Source organism: Hemitrygon akajei, chromosome 8 (genome assembly GCF_048418815.1).
Source record: "Hemitrygon akajei chromosome 8, sHemAka1.3, whole genome shotgun sequence".
In the NCBI taxonomy this organism is placed as follows: Eukaryota; Metazoa; Chordata; class Chondrichthyes; order Myliobatiformes; family Dasyatidae; genus Hemitrygon; species Hemitrygon akajei.
In genome coordinates, this window is record NC_133131.1 from 116307436 (window position 1) to 116334719 (window position 27284).

The window sequence follows — 27284 nt, forward strand, 5'->3', positions numbered from 1 at the left end:
CTATCTATGGCCTCACTAAAATCTTATATAATTGTTGTAAGATATTTTTATTTTGTACTCAAATGTAATAAAGGTGTAATAAAGGTGAACACAGCATGTTATGTCTTAATTGTCCGCTCCATCTGCATGTTTGCTTTCAGTGACTTCTGTTCAAGGATACTCAGATCCCTTTAATCATTAATACTTCCCAATCTCTCACCACTTAAAAAAATACTCAATATTTCTGTTTTTCTGCTGAAGTGGTTAATCCCACATTCATTTATGTTGTACTTCATCTGCTATTTGTGGCCTAATCCCTCAACTTCTTTCTGCCCTCCTGTATTGCTTTGCATTTTCATCACCACTCACCTTCCCACTTAGTTTCACGTCGTCTGCAAACTATGGAATATTACAATTTGTTCCCCTAGTCAAACTGCTGGTTTAAATAATTGGTGGCAAGCACTGATCTCAGTGCTACCGACGAGTCAAAGATTGCCAAACTGAGAACTTACTTATGCATGGTCTTTGTACATTATCTATTAACTAATTGCTAATTTATGTAATATATCACTCTTGGTTTCATGTTCTCTAATCTTGTTAATCAACTTCCAGTTTTGAACTTATCGAAAGTTTGCTGAAAATCCAAATATACCATTTCCATTGGCTCCTCCTCATCTATTCTGCTGGCTACATTTTCAAAGAATTCCATTAGATTACTTGAATATGATCAATATTGATCAGATTCCTGCAAATCTGCTGGGGTTGTCTATTGTGCTCCCAATGTGGTCTCCTCTGATTTGGTAAGACCTATTGTAAATTGCAGGACCGCTTCGTCGAGCATTCCCGCTCCATTTACCAGAAATGGAACTTCCCAGTTGCCAAATGTCTTAATTCTGATTCCCATTCAGACATGTCAGTCCACGACCTCCTCTTGTGCCACGATGAGGCCACCCTCAGGGTGGAGGAGCAACACCTCATATTCCATCAGGGTAGCTTCCAATCTGATGGCATGATCATCGATTTCTCCTTTTGGTTAAAAAATCTTTCCCCCTTTCCTTTTCTTCTATTTGCTACTCTGGCCTCTTACCTCTTCTGACCCGCGGATCACCTCCTCCTTAGTCCCCCCTCCTCCTTCCCTTTCTTGTATGGTCCACTCTCCTCTCCTATCAGATTCCTTCCTCTCCAACCCTCTCACATTCCTACCCATCTGGTTTCACCTATCACTTTCTAGCTTCTTCCTTCCCCTCCCTCCACCTTTTTACTCTGGCATCTTCCCACTTCATTTTCAGTTCTGCTGAAGGGTCTCAGTCAGAAATGTCAGCTGTTTAATCATTTCCATAGATGCTGCCTGACCTGCTGAGTTCCTCCAGCATTTTGTGTGTGTGGCTTTGGATTTCCAGCATCTGCAGAATTTCTCGTGTTTTCAATATTGATTCTGCCCGAATATTGTATATCATTATTTTCTAAGTGTCCTGAAATCACATTCTTTAATATAGAGTTCATCATTTTCAATTCTACTGATGTCTGGCTAAATGATCAGCAGCTCCCCATTTTCCCTCTCTCCCCTTTCTTAAACAGAATGGTCTCATCTGCTATTCTGCAGAATCCATTTAAGAAGCTGTGGAATTTTAGAAGCTGACGACCAGCATCCACTTTCTCTATAGCTCTGCCTTTTAAAACTGCGACTCAGATAAGTAAGTGGAGATTATGTCCTTAGGCTCAGTAAATTTTCTAGAAGTTTTTTTCATTTATTTGTCTATTTGCTCTAGAGCTTGGCTTCTCCAGTATTACTGTTTTTTTGTGTCTCCTTCCGGAGCTAACACCTGGACCTGCTGCAATTGTCTTCCGCCACAACAGGTCTGCAGCAGATGCAATCTCAGTGGCTCTCCATTCTGCTTTGGAACACTGCGGTAACCGAGGCTGCTATTTATAGACTCCACTTAGTGTTCAACACCATCATTGCCTAATTACCAAGCTTTAAAACTTGGGCCTCTGTACCTCCCTGTGCAACCGGATCCTCGATTTCCTTACTGGGTCAGTGCAGGTTGGTAAGAACATCTCTTCCTTGCTGACAATCAACACATGCACACCTCAAGGAGGTGTGCTTAGCCTACAGCTCTACTCTTTCTACACTCATGACTGTGTGGTTAGGCATAGCCCAATGCCATTTATAAATCTGCTGATGACCCCACTGTTGTTGCTAGAGGTTCAGTTGACAAGGAGGTGTACAGAGGGAGAGAGAGCGACAGATCAGATGGTCAAATGGTATTACAACCATTACCTTGCATTCAACATCATCAAGACCAAGAGAATTCAGGAAGGGGAACACACACACAATGCTGGAACACACACTGGGCCTCACTGAGGATTCAACTGTGGAACAGGTGAGCAGTTTCAAGTTCCTGGGTGTCAACATCTCAGAGAATCTATTCTGAGCCCCACATATTGATGCAATTACGAAGAAGCCATGCCAAGGGCTTTACTTCGTGAGGAGCTTGAGATTTGATTCGTGACCAAAGGCTTGTGCAAAGTTCTGCAGATGCATGGAGGAGAGCATTCTGACCATTGCAATGCTGTCTGGTGTGGAGGCCCCAATGCACAGGATTGTACTTGGTTGTAAACTCAGCTAGCTCCATCATGGCCACGACCCTCTGATGAAGACATCTTCAAGAGCCAGTGACTCAAGGAGGAGGCATCCATTACTGAAGGCTCACACCATCTGGGACATGCCCTTTTCTTGCTATTGCCACTGCAGAGGAGGTAGTACAAGAACCTGAAGACCAACACAATGATTCGGAAACAGCTTCTTCCCCTCCACCATCAGTTTCTGAACTATCTATGAACCCATGACAGAACCTCGTTATTCCTTCAGTTTGCACCATTTATTATTTATGTCTTTGCATAGTACTCCTGCTGAAAAACAACACATTTGAAGTCATCCAAGTCTGCGATAATAAATATGATTGTGATAACAACAGACATGAAATACTTCTGCCATCTTCTTTCTTCCCCTTACAAATTCTCCCATTGGTCCCTCCTTTTCACGTGCTTTTAGAAAATCTTACAAATCTTTTTTACGTTTCTTACTCAAAAACTGCTGCAGAGTGAATGGCATTTTGTGCATTATTCAACAGTGCTGAATAGTAGTATCAAGTGTTGAAGGTGGAGGTGCCGCTGTGGTGTAGAGTTCTATTGCATTCCCCCATCCGTCAGATGCACTAATGATCAGAAGTAGCAAAGACAAACAAAATACAATGCATCTTTGCTGCAATAACTGACAATGGACATATTTGATTACCTCATATGTAGGAAAAGGTCATAATGATTGAATGCAGTCTACCTCAGTGATTTCTGTGAGCCACTCTCACATCAGTTGTGGTTCCAGTTTCTTGAAATAAAGTAAGGCCACTGTATTTCTTTGGGGAGAATAGTGAGGGATTTGTTGTCTCAGCTTCTTATCCTGGCTACCCAATTCTGACAGCACAATGTACCATTATTTGTTGGAAGGGAAAAGTGCATACTTCCAAATCTGATCTTCTGCTCATAGTCAAATCACCCCTACTATTTCTAGTGATAGTACCCATTGACAGCTGTCACTTTAAGAGATACAGCTATGATGAAATGTCAAGCTCTCAAGTTTACACAGTTGATAAAACTTGAAATTTATGATACCTTGCAATACGCACCGGAAATCGCACCCGTGAGTGTTAAAGTACATAGAATTTCTAGGCCATTGTGCTGTTTAAAAAAGTTCTTGTACAGTTAATTAATGTGTAATTAACAGATAATTAATATGCAAATCCATCAAATTAATGAATATCATGGAGTGGCTCAGTGTTTGAGATAGTCTTCACATGAAGTGAACAGTAGAGAATCAAGGGCTAATCAGCAATTGTGGTTGCAGTTCATGGGGTGCTTCTTTATCTGTACATCACTGATAATGTACACAATAACAAGGGTGTGCACCGTTTACATACTTTTTCTCAGAAATAGCTGGGCCTAGCTTGCTATGAACAATACCTTACATTTCTGAAGTAACTTTAATATAGAAAACATTTCAAGGAACTTTTCATAAAGAGAGGAAGAAAGGTAAAAGAGTAAATACTAGGCCATGCAGGGAAATAAGCAGCGGAAATACAGAGAGGGAGATGATAATGTTTTTGGAAAAGTGGCAATGTTTAGAAGGGAGGCCAACAAAATAGAAATGAGGTATATGACAGCAGTTTTACCAGTTCTAAAATAATACATTTGGTAAAAACCAGAATCAGAGGAATTGAAGCTGCAACTGAAGATTTAAGACTGGAGCTGACAGAAACAGAGCTGCAAATTTCTTCCTCTTAGAAGGGACCCGAGTGTCTGGACTGAGTATTCTATGACAGGAAACCTGTGACGTTCTTGAGGAGGTGAGTGATAGGTAAGCAACATTTCATGCAGGAAAGCATTTGTACAACCAAATGTTGTTTCTCTAGGGATTCTTCTAATTTTCTGCCACAGTTATAGAGAGGCTATGAAACTAAATATTTATCATTAATTTAGTTTAATTACACAATCATTTGTAGAATCCACACCAAAAGATGGACGTATCATGTGTAAATAAATGTATTGCAAATTTGTGCATTTCTACTGAGAGTAATTACATAGAAAATCAGCAGGTTAAACCACAAAGTCAACTTCTCATCACAGATTTTGTTCAGTCTAAATCATTAAAAGGAAAAGGTAAAAAAACAATGTGTTTCAAGTATTCAGGGTTAACTGAGATTGTTAGCTTTTGTTCTCACTATCCAAGAATTCTGCAAGATAATTTATCAAAAACAAGCAAGGGGAAAGAAAACAGTAGCATAGAAAGCAAAAGTTATAAAAACTCAGGAAACATAATTATTTGGAACATGTGGTTTGCATTTCTGAAAAATGTACAAGCTGTTTGTGGTTAAACTGTCTAATCGGCTGTTATCAACCTACTCTGCTTTCTAGATCATAATTTACTGGATATTTTAGCTACCGTGGCACATTAACTACAGAGGAAAGGGAAAGCTTATCTTTAGGAATAATATTTCCAGTGCTGCTGTACTCACAGTACATCTGGTTCTTCTGTTAGCGGCAGTTAAATTGAAATATTTCACAGCATGTGTCAGAAACATGCATAATGGTAATAATGACAGATCTGATTAAACCCGAGTGCCACCAGCTCCCTGGTTGACTTGGGTTGTGCAGGTGTGACCTTCTGAGTCTGTGTGTGTAAATAAAATTAATTACAAGAAGGGGCTATGACTCTGTGACATCACAAAGCAGAGGAACTCCCAAGAGGGAGACCTAATGGAATATTTTCCCTCAGACTAATAATATAGTTCATATTGACTTGTGGTAATTAGTGGATCATTAAAGCAGTTTTCCCGAAGTATTTGGCTGACTGATCAGATTAGTGAAAATGCTCTTCAGAACAAGCCCCTGTGTGGTCTGCTAGAGGAAAAAAAATATGCAACACAGCTTTTGCAAAGATAAAGATAAGCCACTGGTTCATCACACTCTAGTGAGCATGCTCAAGCCTGTAATTTTAACATGCCAGGCCTGCATAGGACTTGTCACAGATGGCAGGCTTGACAGTTCCTGTCTGTGGCGTTGATACACAACAGTTCAGCACAGGATCAGTGATATTCTGTCTCATTAGACCCATGCTAATTATCACAGCTAGTTTCAGGAGAAACCATGTGTTGAAATGGTCAATTTAAAGGAGTTTTTGCATCAACAAACTGATAATAAGGATTAGACACCTTATTATACAGTAACATGCTGCCTAAAAACTAATTTATTTTGTTAGAAGCATAGATGTTACATTAGATAATATTCAATGGAACACATATTTTGAAGCTTAAAACATGAAACTATTTTCAGCCAATATTATCTGTTTTACTAACTGCTCAGGGTACTCACCAGTTTATCTATGTCTATGCATGGAATCTATACATTTCAGTCCAGTTCTATCTATACATTTCCCCATGGGTGTAATGCAAGACATCTTTTCTACTGCAAGAGGGAGGTGTACTTCCAAACATAGATGTTGGAAATCCAAGCAACACACACAAAATGTGAGAGGACCTCAGCAGGCCAGGCAGCATTTGCGGAAAAGAGTAGTCGACGTTTGGGGCTGAGACCCTGCATCAGGACTTGCAACATTGGAGATTGTCATGCCAGGTCTTCTCTCTACCTGATGTAGTGCAAAGCTAATTTGAATCCCTTCTCTGTTAACACAGCAGAGAACTGTCTAAATGTTTCCAAACTATGTCAGTTGATACTGTGAGAAACTCCCCCTGGGATCAGAATTTATCCTACTCTTCTATGGAGACCACAGATCTGTGGCATAAGCTACCAGGACATCTACACATCAAGAATATTTATGCAAAATGAAAGACAACCGTTTGCACTAATAGATGATGGACAAGTGACCCCCATATGTAGACGTCTGTACTTCATGCCCAAATAGAGCAAGATCCCTTCTGGATCCTGGAAATAAGGCTGTGGGCATCAGTAGTATGTGGTTTATAGAAAACAAAATTCCTCACCTACACCATCAGAAATTTAAGTTTTGAAAAGCTGGGAGCTTGCAGAAAGGAGAAATTGGAGAATGCAGGTTTCTTTAGATCTAATGTAAATTTTAGCTGAGTGATTTTTGTTATTTCTATAACATCACATTTGTGAAGCCCTTATGAAACTTTTCCTGTCAACTAAATGTCAGACCGCAGACCAACTCTTTGGCTAGAATTCATTAGGTCCTTAACTGGAATGGTGAAGTGTCATTGCGCAGTTCACCCATGCTGATTCATGCTGCTGCAATAGTACTGCGGTTTTGAAATGATTCTAGTGCGACAGCACAAGCGCATTCACAAGCATTGTTCACTAATAAAGAAAGCAGTGTTCATGATCTTCAACTCACCCTCACACAGTTGCTCATGCAACAGGGGAGAGTAGAAACTAAGGTATCTCTCCAAGTAGTTCAGCTATAGTGTGCAGACAATGCCTCTGTCTACACACTGTCAAAAGAAGAGCTCCAAGTCACTGTTTATTCATTCACTAAAGTCGACCAAAAAAAAGTACCTTATCCTCAATATCTACAAGACAAACTTGCCCCATCAATCTGGCTTCATTAAGGTCCACGGTGAGCTTCCTGGAAGATTTGGACCATTTCTCAAATGTCAGGAGCCACTTCAGGAATGCCCTCTCAGTGAAGAGTTCATGATGAGATTCACCATCACCATCATTAAATCAGCATTGCATTTCTATTGCACTGGTATTCATCACTGCAGTAAGTGTGCATTCATGTGAGATACAGACAATGCATTGTAAAGTGTTGAAATGCTGTCCCTTACTGTAACTTCAAGCATTTGATCAGTTTTAATGCCACGGACAGTAAGGTGCTTCCCTTTAATCAGTAAATTGCACATTCCCATCTTTGAGGGCCATCTACACAGTGCCTTTTGATGGAGATATTCACTACTGTCTTATCACCTACTGACCTTCAAAACAGATGCATGTATTATTCACACTTGAGTCAAAACATAAATGAAGACAATGTTAATTCTGAGTTGCCATCGACCACAGATGATAACGATGCACAAAACTGCTAGGGAAGGTGTTTCTTCATTGGTAGCCCAATTATTTTCCTTCTAAATATGTTGAGTCAAAAAGACAGCAGCTAGCAACCCAGGTAGGAAGCACCAAGTACTATCTAACAGGACAGCGATTTCTCCAAAATACAATGGGCTAGATGGAGCCCAGGAAGGCACCTTTGTCCGCACAGATGCACTGGGCAAAAGAGCCTGAAGCTGTGCTGTGCAACTCTACAAGTTTATAAAAGATTAGTTAGTCTGATACTTGTAAAGGAAAACAAGTGTTTTAGTGTGTTGTTGAGAAAATGGTGGGATTTCACTGTAAATTCTGTCTGGGTGAGACAGGTAGGAAGTACATTCTGCTTGGTTGCAGCGTTGAGAACAAAGGTCTCAATCACAGGATGTGGTGTAGTACGTACAGTACTAAAATTTGGAGAAATTTCAGCACTCCAAGAACGTTCTATCAGTGAAAGGCTGTTGAAAGTACTTATGAAGGAAAATAAATATACAGCCACAAAAGATATTAGGGAATATTGTACAAAGAAAGGATCAGCATTTACTGCATTGATGGTGAAGGACATTCAAGGGGGTTAATGGCCTATTCCTGCTTGCTTCTACTTCCTATATTTCTATGTCCAAATGGTAAAGGACAGCTAAAAAATAAAAATAGGACTGTGTCAAGTCATCCTGCAGTTATAAAAAGGAAATCACAGCTGACAAATCTGTCAGAGACTTTTGGCGTACTGTAAGTATGGGGAAAAACAGCGGAGTTTTGGAACATTGCTTGGACTTTCAAAAAGCCTTCAATAAATTAACACTGGTGGCTATTAAATAAAATTATAACATAATGGAAGGTGGTTAAATACTGGCTGAAATTAGGATTGTTGCAGACAGGAAACAGAGAGTAGGAATAAACATTCACAAACAAGAGAAAATCTGCAGATGCTGGAAATCTGAGCAACACACACAAAATGCTGAAGGGACTCAGCAGGCCAGGCAGCATCTATGGAATAAGAGTACAGTTGACAGTTTAGCCAAAACTGGCCCAGCCTGTTGAGTTCTTCCAGCATTTCGTTGGAATGAACAACTTTTCCAGGCTTCCAGCCAGGTACAGGTATCAAATTTAACCAACATTTCAATGATAAACACTGCCATCTTCATCCCAGATCATGCCTGGGTATGTCTAATCTGATGGTATTTATCCCCTTGTTTGCCATTGAATTCCAATTTTTACTTAGAGCGAGGCCTTTGTCGTTGTTAAAATTCTTTTCCTCTAGTTTTATTTCAATGGCTTCCTTTACCAGCTGGTCCCAAAAGCCATTGGTGTGGCACAGTAGTTTTGTGCCGTTAAAGTCAATCCTATGGCCATTGCAAATACAATGTTTAGCTACCGCCAATTTCTCTGGGTAACCCAGATGGAAGCATCTCTTGTGCTCCTTGATACCAAATGACCTAATTCTGCTCCTATGTCTTACGTTCCTATGGATTCCTGGGATGGAGAATGTCATTGGAGGAAATATTAAGCAGACCAGACTTATCTTCTCATGGATGCTGGCATGAAGTCACAAATGTAAAATTACACAAGTCACTGGGAAGGTTCCTGGGCAATGTGCAGGTCTCTGCACACCAGAGACAGCTCTAAGAAGTGGCCTCACATATGTAATAAATAGAAGTTAATAAAAAATACATCAACACTACATAGAGCAAAAAGTGAAGATCTCAATCGTGTATTGAAAGAGTGGATTCAGCAGGTTTGGAGTGAACATATGTTGTTTAACAACATGTTGATCATGAAACAAGCAAAGATCTATCAAGACAAACTGAAAATTGAAAGTAATTGTGAATAATCAGCAGGTTGGTTGCAGAAAATTCAGAAAAGGAACAGCATTAAATCGGCGCAGATGAAAATCTAACACGCTGAACCATGTGTCAGTAAACGTGCCTACTCTTCACCAGTAGTAATAAATTCAATGGAAATGATGGCAATCCCAAGCTACCTCATTAGATATTCCAAGATCTGAAAACCATAGAACATTACAGCACAGAAACAGGCCTCTTGGCCCTCCTTGGCTGTGCCGAACCATTTTTCTGCCTAGTCCCACTGACCTACACCTGGCCCATATCCCTCCATACACCTCTTATTCATGTACCTGTCTAAGTTTTTCTTAAATGTTAAAAGTGAGCCCGCATTTACAACTTCATCTGGCAGCTCATTCCACACTCCCACCACTCTCTGTGTTCCCCCTGATGTTCCCTTTAAACTTTTCCCCCTTCACCCTTAACCCATGTCCTCTGGTTTTTTTCTCCCCTAGCCTCAGTGGAAAAAGCCTGCTTGCATTCACTCTATCTATACCTATCATAACTTTATATACCTCTATCAAGTCTCCCCTCATTCTTCTACGCTCCAGGGAATAAAGTCCTAACCTATTCAACCTTTCTCTGTAACTCAGTTTCTCAAGTCCCAGCAACATCCTTGTAAACCTTCTCTGCACTCTTTCAACCTTATTTACATCCTTCCTGTAATTCGGTGACCAAAGCTGAACACAATACTCCAAATTTGGCCTCACCAATGCCTTATACATTTCCAAAATCTAAAATACTTCCAGCCCCGAGCATTTCAAATAAGGGGTGCTCACCCTGTTGGCATATTTTTAATGAACTTGATGGGTTGGCTGCAGGGATAATGCTTCCCTTTACTGGGGTATCTACAACCAGGAGTTACAGAGTTAAAATTCAGATCTGAGATTGATGAAATCTCTTTGCACCCAAAGTCTTTGCAATTCTTATCCCAAGAGGGCTGAAAAGCTCATTTGCTGATTATATTCAAGTTAAAGATCAACAGATTTTTAAACATTAAATGTATCAAAGGATGTGGGGTTGGTACATTAAAGAGTTACTGGGATCAGCTACGATCTCATTAAATGACAGAGCAAGTGCTAGAGGCTGAATGTTCAGGACAACTTCCAGCTCCCTCAACTTTTACATCCAATTAAATAAGCAAGAAGCTCTGAGGATAGGAAAACTTCACTCATTCCCCTGAAGACAAAAGGTCAGCAATTCAGCAAAAATAAGCTAAAGTGTCACTTTAATTTCAAAGCCAAGTCCTAAATGAAAGATAAGAATGCCACCAAATGACCCTCCTGAATATTTTTATACACTGAGCACCAAAAGTTAAGAAAAGAAAATACAAAGGCAAGAAGCAAGTGTTCCAAATGTTGTACTTGAGCATTTAAAAGTCTACGCAAGTCTCACAACTCTGAATTCATGGACGAGGGTCAATGAAAGAAATTGCCATTTTCAGTTAGGTACTGACGTCAACCTAAATCCAGTCATATATTGTACTTTAATCAAACACAAATATGGACAAAATTCAACTGGATATTGATATCAACTAATCAGAGCCATTTAACAAAGCATAGAAACTATTCATTATTCTCAGAGGAAAACGTGAAATGAAATTCACTTCTATTATGGCAAGAATCGGAAGAAGGTCATACAAAGCAAGTATATACCTTTACTCTAACATCATCAATTATAATTCCTATGCTTAACTTTGTATAAGAATTATCAGTAACAGCATTGAAACATAAAACTGAAATTGAACCAAAGTTGATTTTAATGAACTACTGCACTGTATAAATGGGGCAGAGTGCTTGGCTGAACTGATTTATCAAACTTATACAGCATGCATTTTCTGCTGGAAAACAAATGCAGAGTAAACAAATATATCTTGCTGGTTACACATATTGGTCCACTATTCTGTTCAAACTATAACTCATCAGAAATTCTCTGTCTCATGTTAGCATTCTTCAAAAATTTTTCCTTACCTGGCTCTTTGTTGCGGCAACTTTAGCAAACAGTGCTTGGGACACTTTGGCCCTCTTCATTTCCTGCTGAATCTCATCGTAAATGGAAGCATTAATATTAAGTGCACAGCCTTCCGATTTGCCATTCCACTCAGTTGTAATGGAGGATGCTTTGACCTAGATAAAGTTTTAATCTGAGTTAATAATGTACAGGGAAGAAGTTTAAATGCAAATACAGATACTTCCTTGTGCTACTAGAGTTCTTTCACTAAGGTACAATAATAATAACTTTACAGATTTACAGGCTGAAACTCAGCATTTAGACTACTATAATTCAGATTTTAAGGAATCTTACTGACTCATTAAAATACAGGTGTCCCCCGCTTTACGAATGTTCACTTTACGCCGCTTCGCTTTTACAAAGGACCTACATTAGTATCCTGTTTTCGCATTACAAAGAGGCTTTTCGCTTTTATGAAAAATTTTCCCATATAAATTAATGGTTCTTCGCTTTATGCCATCTCGGCTTAAGAAAGGTTTCATAGGAATACTCTACCTTTGTAAAGGGGGGGGGGGGGGGGAACACCTGTATTTCAGAATGTAATGTCAACTGCCCACAGGCGATCATGTGCGTGATTACACTTTCTGCATGACACTGGTGTGAATCACCCGTGCTTGTGCACTTCAATTACTTTTCACCCAACAGTTATTACTGAAGTTCTCAAAGTTTTACCACACAAGCCTCGGCATTATTATCACTGAAGTTTTAAAGTGATAGCTCTAGAACAATAGATTTCTTCCATTAAATAACGATGAAGTTAAGTTAAAGGGTCAAAATCTACTCTTGAAGAAATTGAGAAGCTAATTCTATTGAAAACAATGCATCAGGTAACATTTTTTAAAAACACAGCTAGTCATTTTAACAAGGTTAATTCCCTCTTCTTTCCTCTGCCCAAATTGTTGAACAATTCCCAAGTGACTTGAAGTTATTACATCTCACTGTCAACTTAGAGCCATAAAAAACTTACAAGCTGATACGCCACCAATAACCAATTACTTATTTTATTATTAATTTTCTCCCCCTCTCCTCTTGTTCTCAAGATGATGAACTTCATGAGTTCATGAATTCTCAGCAAATTAGTTTGTCTGTACATTCATGAAATGTTGAGGGAGAGCATTAGCAGATCTTCATCTAAACTCTAATTACCTATCCTTCCAGCAGAAACCAGGGAACAGTATTCGGAAATACTAAACTGATCTTTTTACCCTCTGTCTAAAGTAACAAGATCAATGCTACCACTTCCTCCACCAGTCCAGCTGAGATCAGTTCGGTAAGCAGATATAGAATTACATTTTAGATCATAGAACGATTGAGGAAATAGTACTCTTTAATGTTACCAACTAGTAATGTCATGAAAATGAACGTTGCCAGGGTTTAACTTCAAAAACCTCTACAATGATCACCTTTATTATCATGCATTTCAATCAGCCCCATTTAGCAACCTTTATATATCTCTTGTTTGTGGCTTTTTATTTTCATGCACACAGTTGTTTTAATAGAAATAAAAATATCAAAATTAAAATTTTAGAACCACCTTCATAAATTATTTATAGCATGTATAAACTTTCTAATGTGTGCAAAGATTATAAAGTGTCTCTCAAAATAAGAAATGCATACACATTTTATATTTCCCTTATAGTGAAAATATACTAGTTGAGATAATTATCAGTGCTGATAAAAATATGCCTAATCTCTATGATAACCTAGAACACAGAGTTAATGTGTAGTGTAAGCAGAAACAGACTACAAATCATTGACACTGTCTTCAGAATGGTCTGAAAACAGTCATAATAATGTGGGTTTCTCCCCATTTGTCTATGAATTAATCTATCACACTGACTCCCTTTTTTTGTTATGGAAAGTTTCATTTCTACAAATCTGGAAGCCAAGATGCTGTATCTAGTTATTTTATCAACACTGGTGCAATGCAGTTTTGACTGGAGACTCTAGCTAGATCAAACTGTGGGCCCCCTGATGCAATGGATCAAAATTTATTAATATATAGGCTGAGATGAGTAAAATGTGTTTAATGAGCTCGTGGTCAGCAGATTAGGAAGCCTTTTCGTGAATATTTAATTCAGAGATGAAAAATCACGGGGTAATCACATTTGCTAAACATTACTTCCACACCTCAGTTTCCAGTGACTTTAATTTTTAGTACATTTCTATTCCTAACTGATTGGTCTTTAAATCTACTGTATTGTAATAAAAAAGTAGCAACTATTTCAAAGGTCCACTTACAATGCAGAAACTTGCACACTGAGAGAAGGTATCAGATAATCAGGCATGGGCATTCACATACCAAGTTTGTGTCATTCTTGGTTTTATGGCCATTAAAGTAATCATTGAAAATTATAGCACTCTGCAGATAAAACACTTGGTCTACATGCTTGTTTTACTACAAGATTCAAATTTGGGAGTAAAAGATCAAAAATTTCCATACGACAGAAAAACAAAAATGGTTAAATTTATGAAAGTCTTCCCATTAATACCTTTATTGATCATTTACCTGCTGAGTACGGTTAGGAGAACTTATCAAAGGTGCAGTTCCAATCCCTGAGGCTGCATTGAGGCTTCTCTCCCTTTCATCCTGGTAAATACGGTCCCTTTCTGCTTCAGGCAAGTTCAGAAAATTCTGCATTGCTCTCAGGTTGACTAACAAAGACTGTGAGGCAGTCTTTGGGTCCTCTTCTTTTCTGAGTATTTCAGATAGTAGACCCTGCACAAAGGCAAAAAACAGAACCAACATTGTTTTTGAGAACTGAACTTGACAAGGCTGTGACTTATTCACTTGCTGCATGCTGGAGTTACACAGTCAACCACATTAATGCTCAGTTAGATACTTTGGAAGAAAGACTCAATGGTAATTCTAATGTTATAACTCTTTTCTTGCAGTACATTCCCATTCTTGACACAACAGCATACAGGAGGTCACTACACAAAACTTAAATAAAGCATGCTGTGATGAATCTACTACTGGACATGGTGGCAAGCTGAATACAAGGGATATTACAGCAGTAATGGATGAATGATTTTGCAGTCAATCCATCACCAGGAGTTCTATTCATATACTGTAATACAGATCTTCTTTTATCCAAGCAGAACTCCCAATTTATTTTAATTTACATTGTATTTTCAATTTTCAAGCAGTAAAGATATTTACCATAGATGTCACAAGAAAATGTATGATAGAAGTTAAAATAACTGCTTATCAATATTTCAGAACTATCTGTACGATGAAGCTTCACAGATCTGATGACGATGAAGTACTCACAATGTAAATGTTAATGTGCATTTCATTGCTATCTGTTAACAGATAGATCACATGGATGAGCTACAACAATTGTTCATCCCAGTTTGGCAAAAGAATAAACTAGGGAAGGTAGTGCACCCGTGGCTGACAAGGGAAATTAGGGATAGTATCACGTCCAAAGAAGAAACATATAAATTAGCAAAAAAAAAAAAGCGGCACACCTGAGGACTGGGAGAAATTCAGAGACCAGCAGAGGAGGATGAAGGGCTTAATTAGGAAAGGGAAAAAAGATTATGAGAGAAAGCTGGCAGGGAACATAAAAACTGACTGTAAAAGCTTTTATAGATACGTGAAAAGAAAAAGATTGGTCAAGACAAATGTAGGTCCTTTACAGTTAGAAACAGGTGAATTGATCATAGGGAACAAAGACATGGCAGACCAATTGAATAACTACTTTGGTTCTGTTTTCACTAAGGAGGACATAAATAATATTCCGGAAATAGTAAGGGACTGAGGGTCTAGTGAGATGGAGGAACTGAGGGAAATACATGTTAGTAGGGAAGTGGTGTTAGGTAAATTGAAGGGATTAAAGGCAGATAAATCCCCAGGGCCAGATGGTCTGCATCCCAGAGTGCTTAAGGAAGTAGCCTAAGAAATAGTGGATGCATTAGTGATAATTTTTCAAAACTCCTTAGATTCTGGATTAGTTCCTGAGGATTGGAGGGTGGCTAATGTAACCCCACTTTTTAAAAAAGGAGGGAGAGGGAAACCAGGGAATAGACCGGTTAGTCTGACATCGGTGGTGGGGAAAATGCTAGAGTCGGTTATCAAAGATGTGATAACAGCACATTTGGAAAGAGGTGAAATCATCGGACAAAGTCAGCATGGATTTGTGAAAGGAAAATCATGTCTGACAAATCTTATAGAATTTTTTGAAGATGTAACTAGTAGAGTGGATAGGGGAGAGCCAGCGGATGTGGTATATTTAGATTTTCAAAAGGCTTTTGACAAGGTCCACACAGGAGATTAGTGTGCAAACTTAAAGCACACGGTATTGGGGGTCTGGTATTGATGTGGATAGAGAATTGGTTGGCAGACAGGAAGCAAAGAGTGGGATGAAACGGGACCTTTTCAGAATGGCAGGTAGTGACTAGTGGGGTACCGCAAGGCTCAGTGCTGGGATCCCAGTTGTTTACAATATATATTAATGATTTAGACGAGGGAATTAAATGCAGCATCTCCAAGTTTGCAGATGACACGAAGCTGGGCGGCGGTGTTAGCTATGAGGAGGATGCTAAGAGGATGCAGGGTGACTTGGATAGGTTAGGTGAGTGGGCAAATTCATGGCAGATGCAATTTAATGTGGATAAATGTGAGGTTATCCACTTTGGTTGCAAGAACAGGAAAACAGATTATTATCTGAACGGTGGCCGATTAGGAAAAGGGGAGATGCAACGAGACCTGGGTGTCATTGTACACCAGTCATTGAAGGTGGGCATGCAGGTACAGCAGGCGGTGAAAAAGGCAAATGGTATGTTGGCATTCATAGCAAAAGGATTTGAGTACAGGAGCAGGGAGGTTCTACTGCAGTTGTACAAGGCCTTGGTGAGACCGCACCTAGAATATTGTGTGCAGTTTTGGACCCCTAATCTGAGGAAAGACATTTTTACCATAGAGGGAGTACAGAGAAGGTTCACCAGATTGATTCCTGGGATGGCAGGACTTTCATATGAAGAAAGACTGGATCAACTAGGCTTATACTCACTGGAATTTAGAAGATTGAGGGGGGATCTTATTGAAACGTATAAAATTCTAAAGGGATTGGACAGGCTAGATGCAGGAAGATTGTTTCCGATGTTGGGGAAGTCCAGAACGAGAGGTCACAGTTTAAGGATAAAGGGGAAGCCTTTTAGGACTGAGATGAGGAAAAACTTCTTCACACAGAGAGTGGTGAATCTGTGGAATTCTCTGCCACAGGAAACAGTTGAGGCCAGTTCATTGGCTATATTTAAGAGGAAGTTAGATATGGCCCTTGTGGCTAAAGGGATCAGGGGGTATGGAGAGAAAGCAGGTACAGGGTTCTGAGTTGGATGATCAGCCATGATCATACTGAATGGCGGTGCAGGCTCAAAGGGCCGAATGGCCTACTCCTGCACCTATTTTCTATGTTTCTATGTTTCTAACAGATGCTGTGTTATCTGTAATATCCATGAAAAAGGGAAGAAATAACCATTGGGTTAATAAAAGCAAAACAAATATAACTATACTTCAGATTTTGATACTACCAATGCTTGTTTTTCATCTGAATATTATCAGCCAAGAGAAAAATTCTGAAGCTTTTTCTTAACAAAACATTATTTGTACTTAGATAAAGTTAGTAACATTTCTTAAGGCACAGGTATCCTATAGATGCAAAAGTAATGCCAAGCTACTTTCAATACACTTCAGTAATTCCTAAGCAGATGCCAAATAAACCACAGTGTACTGAATCTGCAAAAAAAGGATATGTTCCCTACAGGCCTGACTGTGAATAAAATGGCTGACTACCTTTAATGTTTATTTTGCAACAATCACTGTGCTTTCAAGCACTTTATGGATGGTTGCAGCTGTATGTATAACTATGACCAGATTTAGAATAACAGGAGAATGGTGAGGCACAGAATTTGAGTAATACCTCCAACTTATTAAAAATACAATTCATTCCCATTTGTTCTCTTGTCAATTTCATAAAATTGAAAATAACCAGCAGTGATTTCTTTGTGTACTCAAACAGATTTACAAATCAGACTCCCAGTATAGAGACTGCTGCAATCAAATTTAAATGAAAGAAAAATTACCATGATGAAACCAACTAGGCAAATTCAAACATTGGATAACAGTTTTATTCCACTGTGGATTTAAACAGCTGCCCAGGCAAACAGATCCTCACACTTCACCCAAGCTTGATAATCTTTCATACAGGGTTGTGCCAATCGATTTTCAACAAACTCTAATCAATTAATCTAGTTGTCATCAAGCCAACTAGTCTGGCCATGACATCATGTGATACTGTAAGTCTTCTATTAGGTTGTTCAAACCTATTTTTACAGTTCACTTACAATTCTGCTACACCACCAATCGTTCTGAAACTTGTTTCAGCCAGTAGATTATAAGTTTCAAAAGTAAAAAATGGATTAGTTGGACAATGTAATCTCTGGTAGCTAGCCTTCAGTTCAACATGAAGTATCAATAAATTGATGTACAAAATATTTATCATATACTTAATTAGTTATTATGCAACATAATCCATTCCAGAATTTAATTATCAAAATTAACCATTGATACACTCCTATTTTTTTTTGAACAGAGGTCAACCATATTCTTTCCATCCTAACATATAATTTCTTGATGTATGAATTGAGAAAGGTATTGGATACAGTATTAATTTAGTGATAATTTGTGAAAAAAATCTAAGTGCAGCATTTTGTTCTGATTTTCTGATATTTTGCTTTAGAGCTGGCCGGTAAGTTAGCACAGTTCCCTGAGGGTTTACTTTTGTATTTATTAGGTGGGTTTGATATTGAAGAGTATCAAAAGTTGAATTGTTGCAAGGGCTAAATTCACAATGAAAGGAAAACAGATTTCAGAATGTACTGTGACACCAAAATCAACATGTCAGCTCCACGCATCATTATTGAATTGTACTCGGACTAGTTTTGTTCAGATTGCTCTCTGAAATGCTTTATAAAAAGATCTTCCACATGTTTTCAATAACAACAAAATCACAGAGGTCATGTTAAAAATAAATACGAAATTTCACAAGTTTGAGTACAAAGTTTCAATTGCATGTATCATTTCATACAGAAATCAGTTCATAATTTCAAAATGTTTATAATGACCAGTGATTTTTCACATTGGTTTTATCTTAAAATAAGTTATTTGTCCATAAAATTTTTAAAAATGCAAATGTTTTAAATCTGGAACAGAAATCTGTTCCATCTTTCCAGTTTTGTTTTGTCTTTATTAGTATATTTCTAGTTATTTTCTCACAAGGTGATATTACATTATTACAAGTTGAAGGAGGAAAATTTTGGAGGCATTCTCCAATATTACTCCAAAAATATTTTGTGAACATTTCTACAAACGTATACTAGAAAAATCTCTGACATGAAGATAATTCCTGATGAATTTATTGCATGTGACTATTAAAATAAACTTGAGGATCTTAAAAATGATGAAAAATTCTAAACTACTAATGTTATTGAGGAAGAATTTGAAAAAATACCCTCAGATTTGAAAATAAGAATGATATGATCACATGAACAAATTATAGTAAATCACATGCATGAACGCCAGAACATTGCAAAGGATTATTGACAGAGTAAATGAGAGTGTAAAACTTTGGCTGATGAGGTTTAAAGATGGGGTGATGGGTCATTTGTTTTAAGTTAAAGAAAACGAAACTGGAGAGTGATTTCCCCTAACCCTGTGTTGCACATCTCCAACCTCCGAGATTAAGTGAGGAAGAAATGTGATCAGTTTGCATGTATGTCCAAGCAATTGCACACATTTAGAAGACATGTTTGTATTCTAACCACTGAACCTATTGTTTTATTTATGGTTAGATTATATGCATGAAATATAGGAACATACTGACCCTAACGTTACTCTGAACATATGGACAAGTGCCAATTGAGATGCGTTCGTGTTTGGAAGGGTAAATACAATGAAGGTGACTCTCTCTGAGCATATAGTTCTTTCTGGAAAGTCAGAAATTACTGAAATATTAACATAGTTTTGTGCACTGCGCCCAGGAAGAAACTGGTTCATGCTTCCTTAATCAACTCTGCATGCCTGAGCTTTTGGACTGATTTAAACTTCTTGTTTGCTTTTTATCAACTCTGACACACAGACTATGAATAAACACAGTAGTATTTCTTTAAGTTTGGAATACAGAAAACTAATTAAAACAAAACCTTTATAATCAAATAGTGTAAGGTTATGCTTGTGTCTACTAAAGAGAAGTTAAAGCATGTAGTGAATTACATAACCAGTAAACTTTTTCTCATCCAGCGTCACATGACAGGCTTATATTGGATAACTTTTGATGCATGGTATGCAGATTTACTTTAAAATATGTGAAAATCAATAGCATGAAAAAATGCAAATTGTTAGTAGCCTAAACTTACTAGGCATGTACAATGTGCCCTTTCTAAAATGTACTTCCTGGAAGCCATCCAAACTGTGTGTTATGGTAAGGTACATGTTCTAACAAGAATCAGCAGGGCAGAGTTGGACAGGGATGCCTTATAATAAAGTAATGTCATTGTTTTCTTTGAATTAAATACTTCTCTGTCCAAGCTTCTCATTAATTACTTAGCGGTATTTTTTACTTGTATTAGTTGTTTTGGAAGTCTTTTAATCTTGATAAATCGATACTATATACAGCAGCTCTAATACACTAGTTTGTAAAAAAAAAAGTTCCTCGGAAAGTTTCAACTTTTGGTTTATAGATATTCCCTTAAAATTGCTGAGGGCAAAATACAGAAAATTAAACAACAAAAAACAAACCAGCAGAAACTACTGCCTCAGAAAAGCGAGTGTGTGCTAATGCTTCCCATCAAAGATCCTTCATCAGAATCGGGACACTGAGAAAATAAGCTAGTGTTAAGATGCAGCGAGGATGGAAAAGGAATGTCACTGATAGGTTGCACCAAGGTTGGTGTGCTACATGTTTCTTAAGGAACTGTCTTGTTGATAGATTAATGAGAACTATTGAAGAGACAGAAAACCAGAGGATACAGACCTGTGCAGTTAATTCCTGGAAGTGCTCAGCCTACCAGATACTGTCTCTGGACAGAGTGCAAAATTAATAATGGTAACTCTTCAGCAGTACTGGCCAGTTAACTCTTCAGTACACTCCTGCTCTGACCACTCTGTTCACGGCCTCTCACGCTGTTCCAGTAAAACGCAGGAACAGCAGTTCGGCTTCCATATACACACATTGCAAGTCAGCTTGTATCACCACCAGTTTCGTTAATTCGGTTTACCGTTCCCATAAATCCTGACCTGCTGAGCATTTCCAGCATTCTTCCATAGCTTTGAGCTCTGATGCACATTTCACAGAATTCACATGTCTCTTTTTCTGCGGTTCTCCTAATCAATCTACCAACTAGATAGCTCCATCAATAGCAGAAGTACCCTGGTAACTTTGGTCTCACTTTATCAGAATTATTCCCTTAATACTGTCTGTCCCATCCCCATCTTCTCTACAATTTTTAACAACTTGTTTTCTCATTTTTACTAGTCTTCAACCTGAAGCACTATCTGTTCCTCCTTTCACAATGCTGCCTGTTTTGCTAAGTGTTTCCTAGCCTTTCCTGCTTTTATTTCAGATTTTCAACATTTGCATTTGCTTTTAATTCTAAGCAACAGAGCCGTTTGCCATTTTGTCTATGGAAGTGAGAGGAATTTTAGCGGATGTATATCACTCATACTGAAATCACTTATTTTGGAAAAACAAACCAATGGAACACATTAAACCCAGTAAGAAGTCACACTATTTGAATATTGATTAGGGAAATGGAAATGTGTGCTTCGAGTTCACTAGCAAGTGAAGGTGCCACGGCAATTACATCAGTCACTCCAAAGCCTGAAAATATTAATGTGATTTAACATGATTTCAGCACTTAACCTGGACATCTTTGACTAGTGCAGGTGGCAAATAGTAATAGCGTAATTTTGCAGTCCACTCAGATCTTCCACGTGAAAGAATTAACTTTGCCTCTTACTGCAGCAAAATTGGAAGTTTATCGAAAAAATCTTGCCTTATCGAAATAGTTTTATTAATGTCTGCAGGTCCCCCTTATCCAGACTTTCTGAGTGGCAACAAGGTGTAAATTCCCTTAACTCGTTAATTTACTCAGTGGAAAGGGATCTTGATGAGCATATAGCAATACACACAAAATGCTGGAGGAACTCAGCAGGTCAGGTAGCATCTATGGAAATGAAGAAGCAGTCAACGTTTGGTGCCGAGGCCCCTCTTCAGTACATATATATGAGCTTGGAAATTTGTTATCCCGAAAAGGTGCATTTTTAATCATTGCACTGGAATCTCGGTGGTTAGAGCTGGAACTTATTCTGGTCTGAGATGGATGGACTAAGGAGGACCACACACACACACACACACACACACACACACACACACACACACACACACACACACACACACACACACACACACACACACACACACACACACACACACACACACACACACACACACACACACACACACACACACACACACACACACACACAATCAAAGGCAGAAATTTGTCTCAAATTTTGCATGAGGCTCAAACTGCAACCTTCCTTGCCATGGGCAAAGCCTTTTGTCATAGTCACACTGGCAGATATGTTTCCTTAAATTTAAACAGTGATTATATTGTAAAAGTCTTGAATTGTTTGTGACAGTATTTTTGGAATATCCTGAGGTACGAAAGGCAGTAAAACCTGAGTGTGCAGTTGAGTTCATTTCAATAATATTTCATCCTATGTTTTTATACTATTATTTTCCATGACCTTTATTCCATCCAAAATCTGTAATGTGCTTTATATGTCAATACTAGTTGGTATTTACCTTGCAACAACGGAATAAAATTGTGTATAACGCCACAACTTACAAAATTTAAATTTGTCAAACAGATAGAAGATGGCATGAATGATTGTTTTTAACATGGCACCCTGTGATTAGTTGTAACGTGTTGACTAAATATCAATGCAACATTGCCTTCACGTCCTGTAAAAGCTATAATTCAAAAATAAATCCTCAATGGTATCATGGGGCTGAATGAAGCATTCACGTTGAAACAGAATTTATGAGTTGAATGTTAATTTTCAATCTGCTGGGAATTGGAGGAGGTGGGCAGATGGAAGGGGTGGGATATCAAAAACAAAATTTTTAGCAGTATTTGCTGGAATCGATTTGACCCAGCCTTAATATTTAACACTAATTAAGGCTTTTGAGTGAGTGTGATGAAAACACATGGAATTTGATAAACACAAGAGATTCTGCAGAATTGAAAAAATCCAGAAAACACACACAAAATGCTGGAAGAACTCAACAGGTCAGGTAGCATCTATGAAAATGAATAAATAGTCAGCATTTCAAGTTGAGACCCTTTATCAGGACTGGAAAGGGAGGGGAAAGACGCCGGAATAAAAAGATAGGGGAAGGGAAAGGAAGATAAGTTAGCAGGTGATAGGTGAGGTCTGGTGAATGGGAAAGGTAAAGGGCTGGAGAAGGAGGATCTGATAGGAGAGTAGAGTGGACTGTGAGAGAAAGGGAAGAGGAGAGGCACCAGGTGTAGATGATAGGCAGGTGAGGAGAAGAGGTAAGAGTTCAGAGTGGGGAATAGAAGAGGGAAGAGAGAGAGAGAGAAAAGAAATAAAGAGATAAAAACAATTACCAGAAGGAGAAATCAATGTTCACACCATCCGGTTGGAGGCTACCTGGAAAGAATATGAGGGGTTGCTCCTCCAACCTGAGAATGGCCTTACCATGGCAGAAGAGAAGGTCTCATCATGTCAGAATGGGAATGGGAATAGGAATAGGAATCGCAATGGTTGGCCACCAGGAAATTGTGCTTTTGGTGGATGGAGTGGAGGTGCTTGACAAAGTGGTCTCCCAATTTGCGGGTCAGGTCTCACCAATGTCGAGGAGGTCACATCAGGAGCACTGGATACAAAAGATGACTCCAACAGATTTGCAGGTAAAGTGTTACATCACCTGGAAGGATTGTTTGGGACTCTGAATGGAGATGAGAGAGGAGGTGGATGGGCAGGTGGAGCATTTCTCTCCTTTACAGCGATATGTGCCAGGAAGGAGATTCATGGGGAAGGACGAATGGACATGGAAATCACAAAGGAAACAATTCCTACAGAAAGCAGAGAGTGGTGGGGCAGGGGTGAAGATGTCTTTGGTGGTAGGAGCCCTTTGAAGATTGTGGAATTTGTTAGGAATGATGTGTAGGATGCTGAGGCTCATGGAGGTGGTGGGTGAGGACAAGAGGAACTTTATCTCTGTTTCAGTGGTGTAAAGAAGTGGTGAGCGCAGATGTCCAGGAAACGGAGGAGATGTGGGTGAGGGTAGCATCAATGGTGGAGGAAGGGAAACCCCACTCTTTGAAAAAGGAGGACAATGATGTCCTGGAAAGGAAAGCCTCATCCTGGAAACACATGTAGTAGAGACGAAGGAACTGAAAAAGGGAATGACATTTTGACAGGAGACAGGGTGGGAAGAGGTATAGTCAAGATGGCTTTGGGAATTGGAGGTTTATAAAAGATGTTGGTGGACAGATCGTCTCTAGAGATGGAGAAAGGGGAGAAAGGTGTAAGAGATAGACCAAGTGAATTTAAGAGCAGGGTGGAAGTTGAAGGCAATGTTGATGAAATTGATGAGATCAGTGTAGGTGCATGTCATAGCACCGATATAGTCATCAAGGTAGCACAGAAAGAGCTGGGAAGCATTGCCAGGAAAGTCTTGGAACAGGTAATTTGATCCCGCTTCCACTATTTAATAGCACACTGCAGACCTGAGTTATGAGAGAACCTGAAGTGAGCAATACAGCATTAAGACTTGAAAATATTGAAAGCACATGGGCTGGAGATACCCTAAAATTCAGCAATCTTCTGTTGTATACCATAGAATGGTTTAAAGGGGCTATTATCTGCTACTGTGAGAAAGAAACTTAACATTGATATTCAGATAACTAGAGTTTGTTACAGAATTAGCAAAAATATGTTCATGGTCCAGTATTCAGTGCTGTGGCAAACTAATGACTCCATCATACTGAAAGAGTAGTATATTTACTACATTCTAACATAGTCTCTCAATCTGCTCTCTTTAGTCTTCTGGGGCACACTATAACAACACGTTATTATTGTGACCTCATCTCCCAATCCAGTATTTAGTCTTGTCTTTATACCATATCATGCCTTGCTTTCATGGTTTTAATTAACAATCCTCCATCCATCTGATCACCACATCCCATTGCTTTAACGTATTGGCCATTTCTTTCTTTCCTTGATGGACAGAGTACAGAACAACCAGAAACAGGTATTGAACAAGACATAGTCCTAATGCAGCTGAAGGGTAATTGGCTCTGCAGTTAACTGTAAGGATGGAATGGAGACAAGAATATGGGGACTTCACCTCCACCTGGTGATTCTAATTCAACCAGACACACTGCATACAACACTCAATGCATGGGTCTGAGAATGAAACGTAACTCTGCATAATTTTCTAACAACCATGCACCAGTTTTGATCCCCACACTTCTGTCAGTTTGGTAAGAAAGGATAGCTGGGTTTTTGCTTGGTGATTTACACACCAGAAGTGAGCAAGATGCGAAAATTGAGAAAGGGTTTGCAGTGAAAAGTCCAAAGTAGAGTACCAAAGAGTGTCCAAGCTCCCCTCAGTTCTCGGGTTGTCCATGATTAGGATACTTTACAGTAGTGTCTAAGGAGGTGCGTTGCTGGCAAGAATATCAAATTCACTGTACGCCAGAATGAAAAAGAGAGAAGCCCAGATTAAGCCTGAATGGGAAAAAATTGCAGTCCTCATCTTCATGCAATTAAGGAGTGTCAACTGTACCAAGTATCAATCACGACAAATAAGTAACTAATGCAGGTTCTAATCAAAAGAGTGCATACTGTGACTACCAGCTTGAATTGAATATCTGATACCCTAGTCTTAGTCATATTCAGTAACGGATTCACCAGCTCATTGTGACTGGAAAGTATGGAAGGGAAAAGGGAACAGCAGCAGTGGTGGCTCTGATCAAATTATTCCCTTCTACAGACCAGACTTACAAAATTCTGTGCAGTTCTGATCGCCTAGCTGTAAGGATGTCATTAACCTGGAAAGGACGAACAAGGACTAGATGACTTGAGTTACACAGAGAGACTGGATAGGCCGGGGCTGCTTTCTCTGGTGCATATAATATGCCTTACAGAAGTTCATAAAATCATGAGGATAATAATACAAAATGGTCACGGTCCTTCTTGCCAGTATAGGGGAATCTTACGCTAGGGCATAGTCCTGAGGTATGAGGGAAAATACTTCATGGGGACCTGAGGGGCTGCGTGTTATATCTCACTTAAAATATAGTTTACGCCTGCTTCAACTGCCTGTGCCATACACCCCAAGGCCTAGCAATTCACTGGATGGATCATTTTGCATCCTTTGGCAAAAGTAGAAGCAGGGGAGTCTGCTTCTTAATTAACACCTCATAGTTCTTGGATCTGACAGCCGTGGTGAGTCCCTGCTCACCCAGTTTGGAATATCTAATGGTGAAATATCACACATACTAGCTGACCATGAGTTCATTTCAGCTGTCCTGACGGCAGTCTACATCCCTTCTCAGATGGATGTGAGGCTTGCACTCTATGAACTATACTCTGTGGTCAACAACCTTGAAGTAAGCCCCTTTTCATCATTGCTGGTGACTTCAATCAGCTCAGGCCAACTTCAACAAAGTGTTACTATAATACTACCAGCACATCTCCTGTGTCATCAAGGACCCAAACACTCTTGACTGTTGCTGTAAAAGATGCTTACTGAGCCAAACCCAACCACGCTGACTTCCTGACCAATAGACAGTAATCAGCAAGGACAGACAGCACACCTCTGTTACTATTATCGATAGTGGTGGTGCACAATGTGTGTCCTCAGCTCCCTGCTCTCCTCAATATACAGTGTGGCCTTATTCTGCTCTGTAATCAAATCTGAAGATGATACCGCTGCAGCAGGCCGTATCTCAAATAATGATGAGTTGGACTGCAGCATGGACATGAACTGTTCAGTAACATGGTATCATGATAACAATCTTTCCCTCAATGTCAGCAACAGAACTGGTCATTGACTTTAGGAAGGGGAGCAGTGCACCTGCTCCTACCTACATCAACGGTACTGAGCTTGAGGGCTTCACATACCTAGGAGTGAACATGACCAGTACCCTGTCTTGGTCCAATGACATACAGTGCATGGTCAAGAAAGCTCACCAACACCTCATCTTCTTCAGGAGGCTAAAAAACATTTGCACGTCCTCATTGACCCTTAGCAACTTTTACTGAGTTACCAAAGAAAGAATCCTATCTGGATGTGATGGGTCGACATGGCAACTACTCGGTCGGTGACTGCAAGGCACGGCAGAGAGCTGTGCACACAGCCTAACACAACATGAAAATCAGCTCCTGTCAATACTTATTTTCATTATTCTTTATTTAGAGATGCAACATGGAAAGAGGTCTTTGCCACCCAATTACACCCATGTGACCAATTACCCTAGCAAACCACATATCTTTGGAATGTGGGAGGATAACTGGAGGACACCCACACTATCACAGGAGAGAACGTACAAACTCCTTACCGACAGCGGCAGGACTGAACCCGGGTCACTGGTGCTGTAATATCGTTATGCTAATTGCTATGCAACCAGACAGCCCGTTATCTTGGTAAAGCAGCCAATGTAATCAAAGACGATACCCACCCCAGACGTTCCTTCTTCTCCCTTCTCCCATTGGGCAGAAGACAGTAAACC

At 39.2% G+C, this 27284-nt stretch overlaps 1 protein-coding gene across 7 annotated transcripts in view; it reads right to left on the bottom strand.

Annotated features, from left to right (window-relative positions):
- LOC140732179 (DNA-binding protein SATB1-like) overlaps positions 1-27284 on the bottom strand; it is a 139721-nt gene that overhangs the window by 52355 nt on the left and 60082 nt on the right. For all 7 annotated transcript variants that reach the window (XM_073054432.1, XM_073054435.1, XM_073054433.1 and 4 more), the window contains 2 exons: positions 13957-14166; positions 11408-11563 (listed from right to left, as the gene is read on the bottom strand). In XM_073054432.1, the coding sequence (XP_072910533.1) occupies positions 11408-11563; positions 13957-14166 (366 nt within the window). The remainder of the gene's footprint in view (positions 1-11407; positions 11564-13956; positions 14167-27284) is intronic.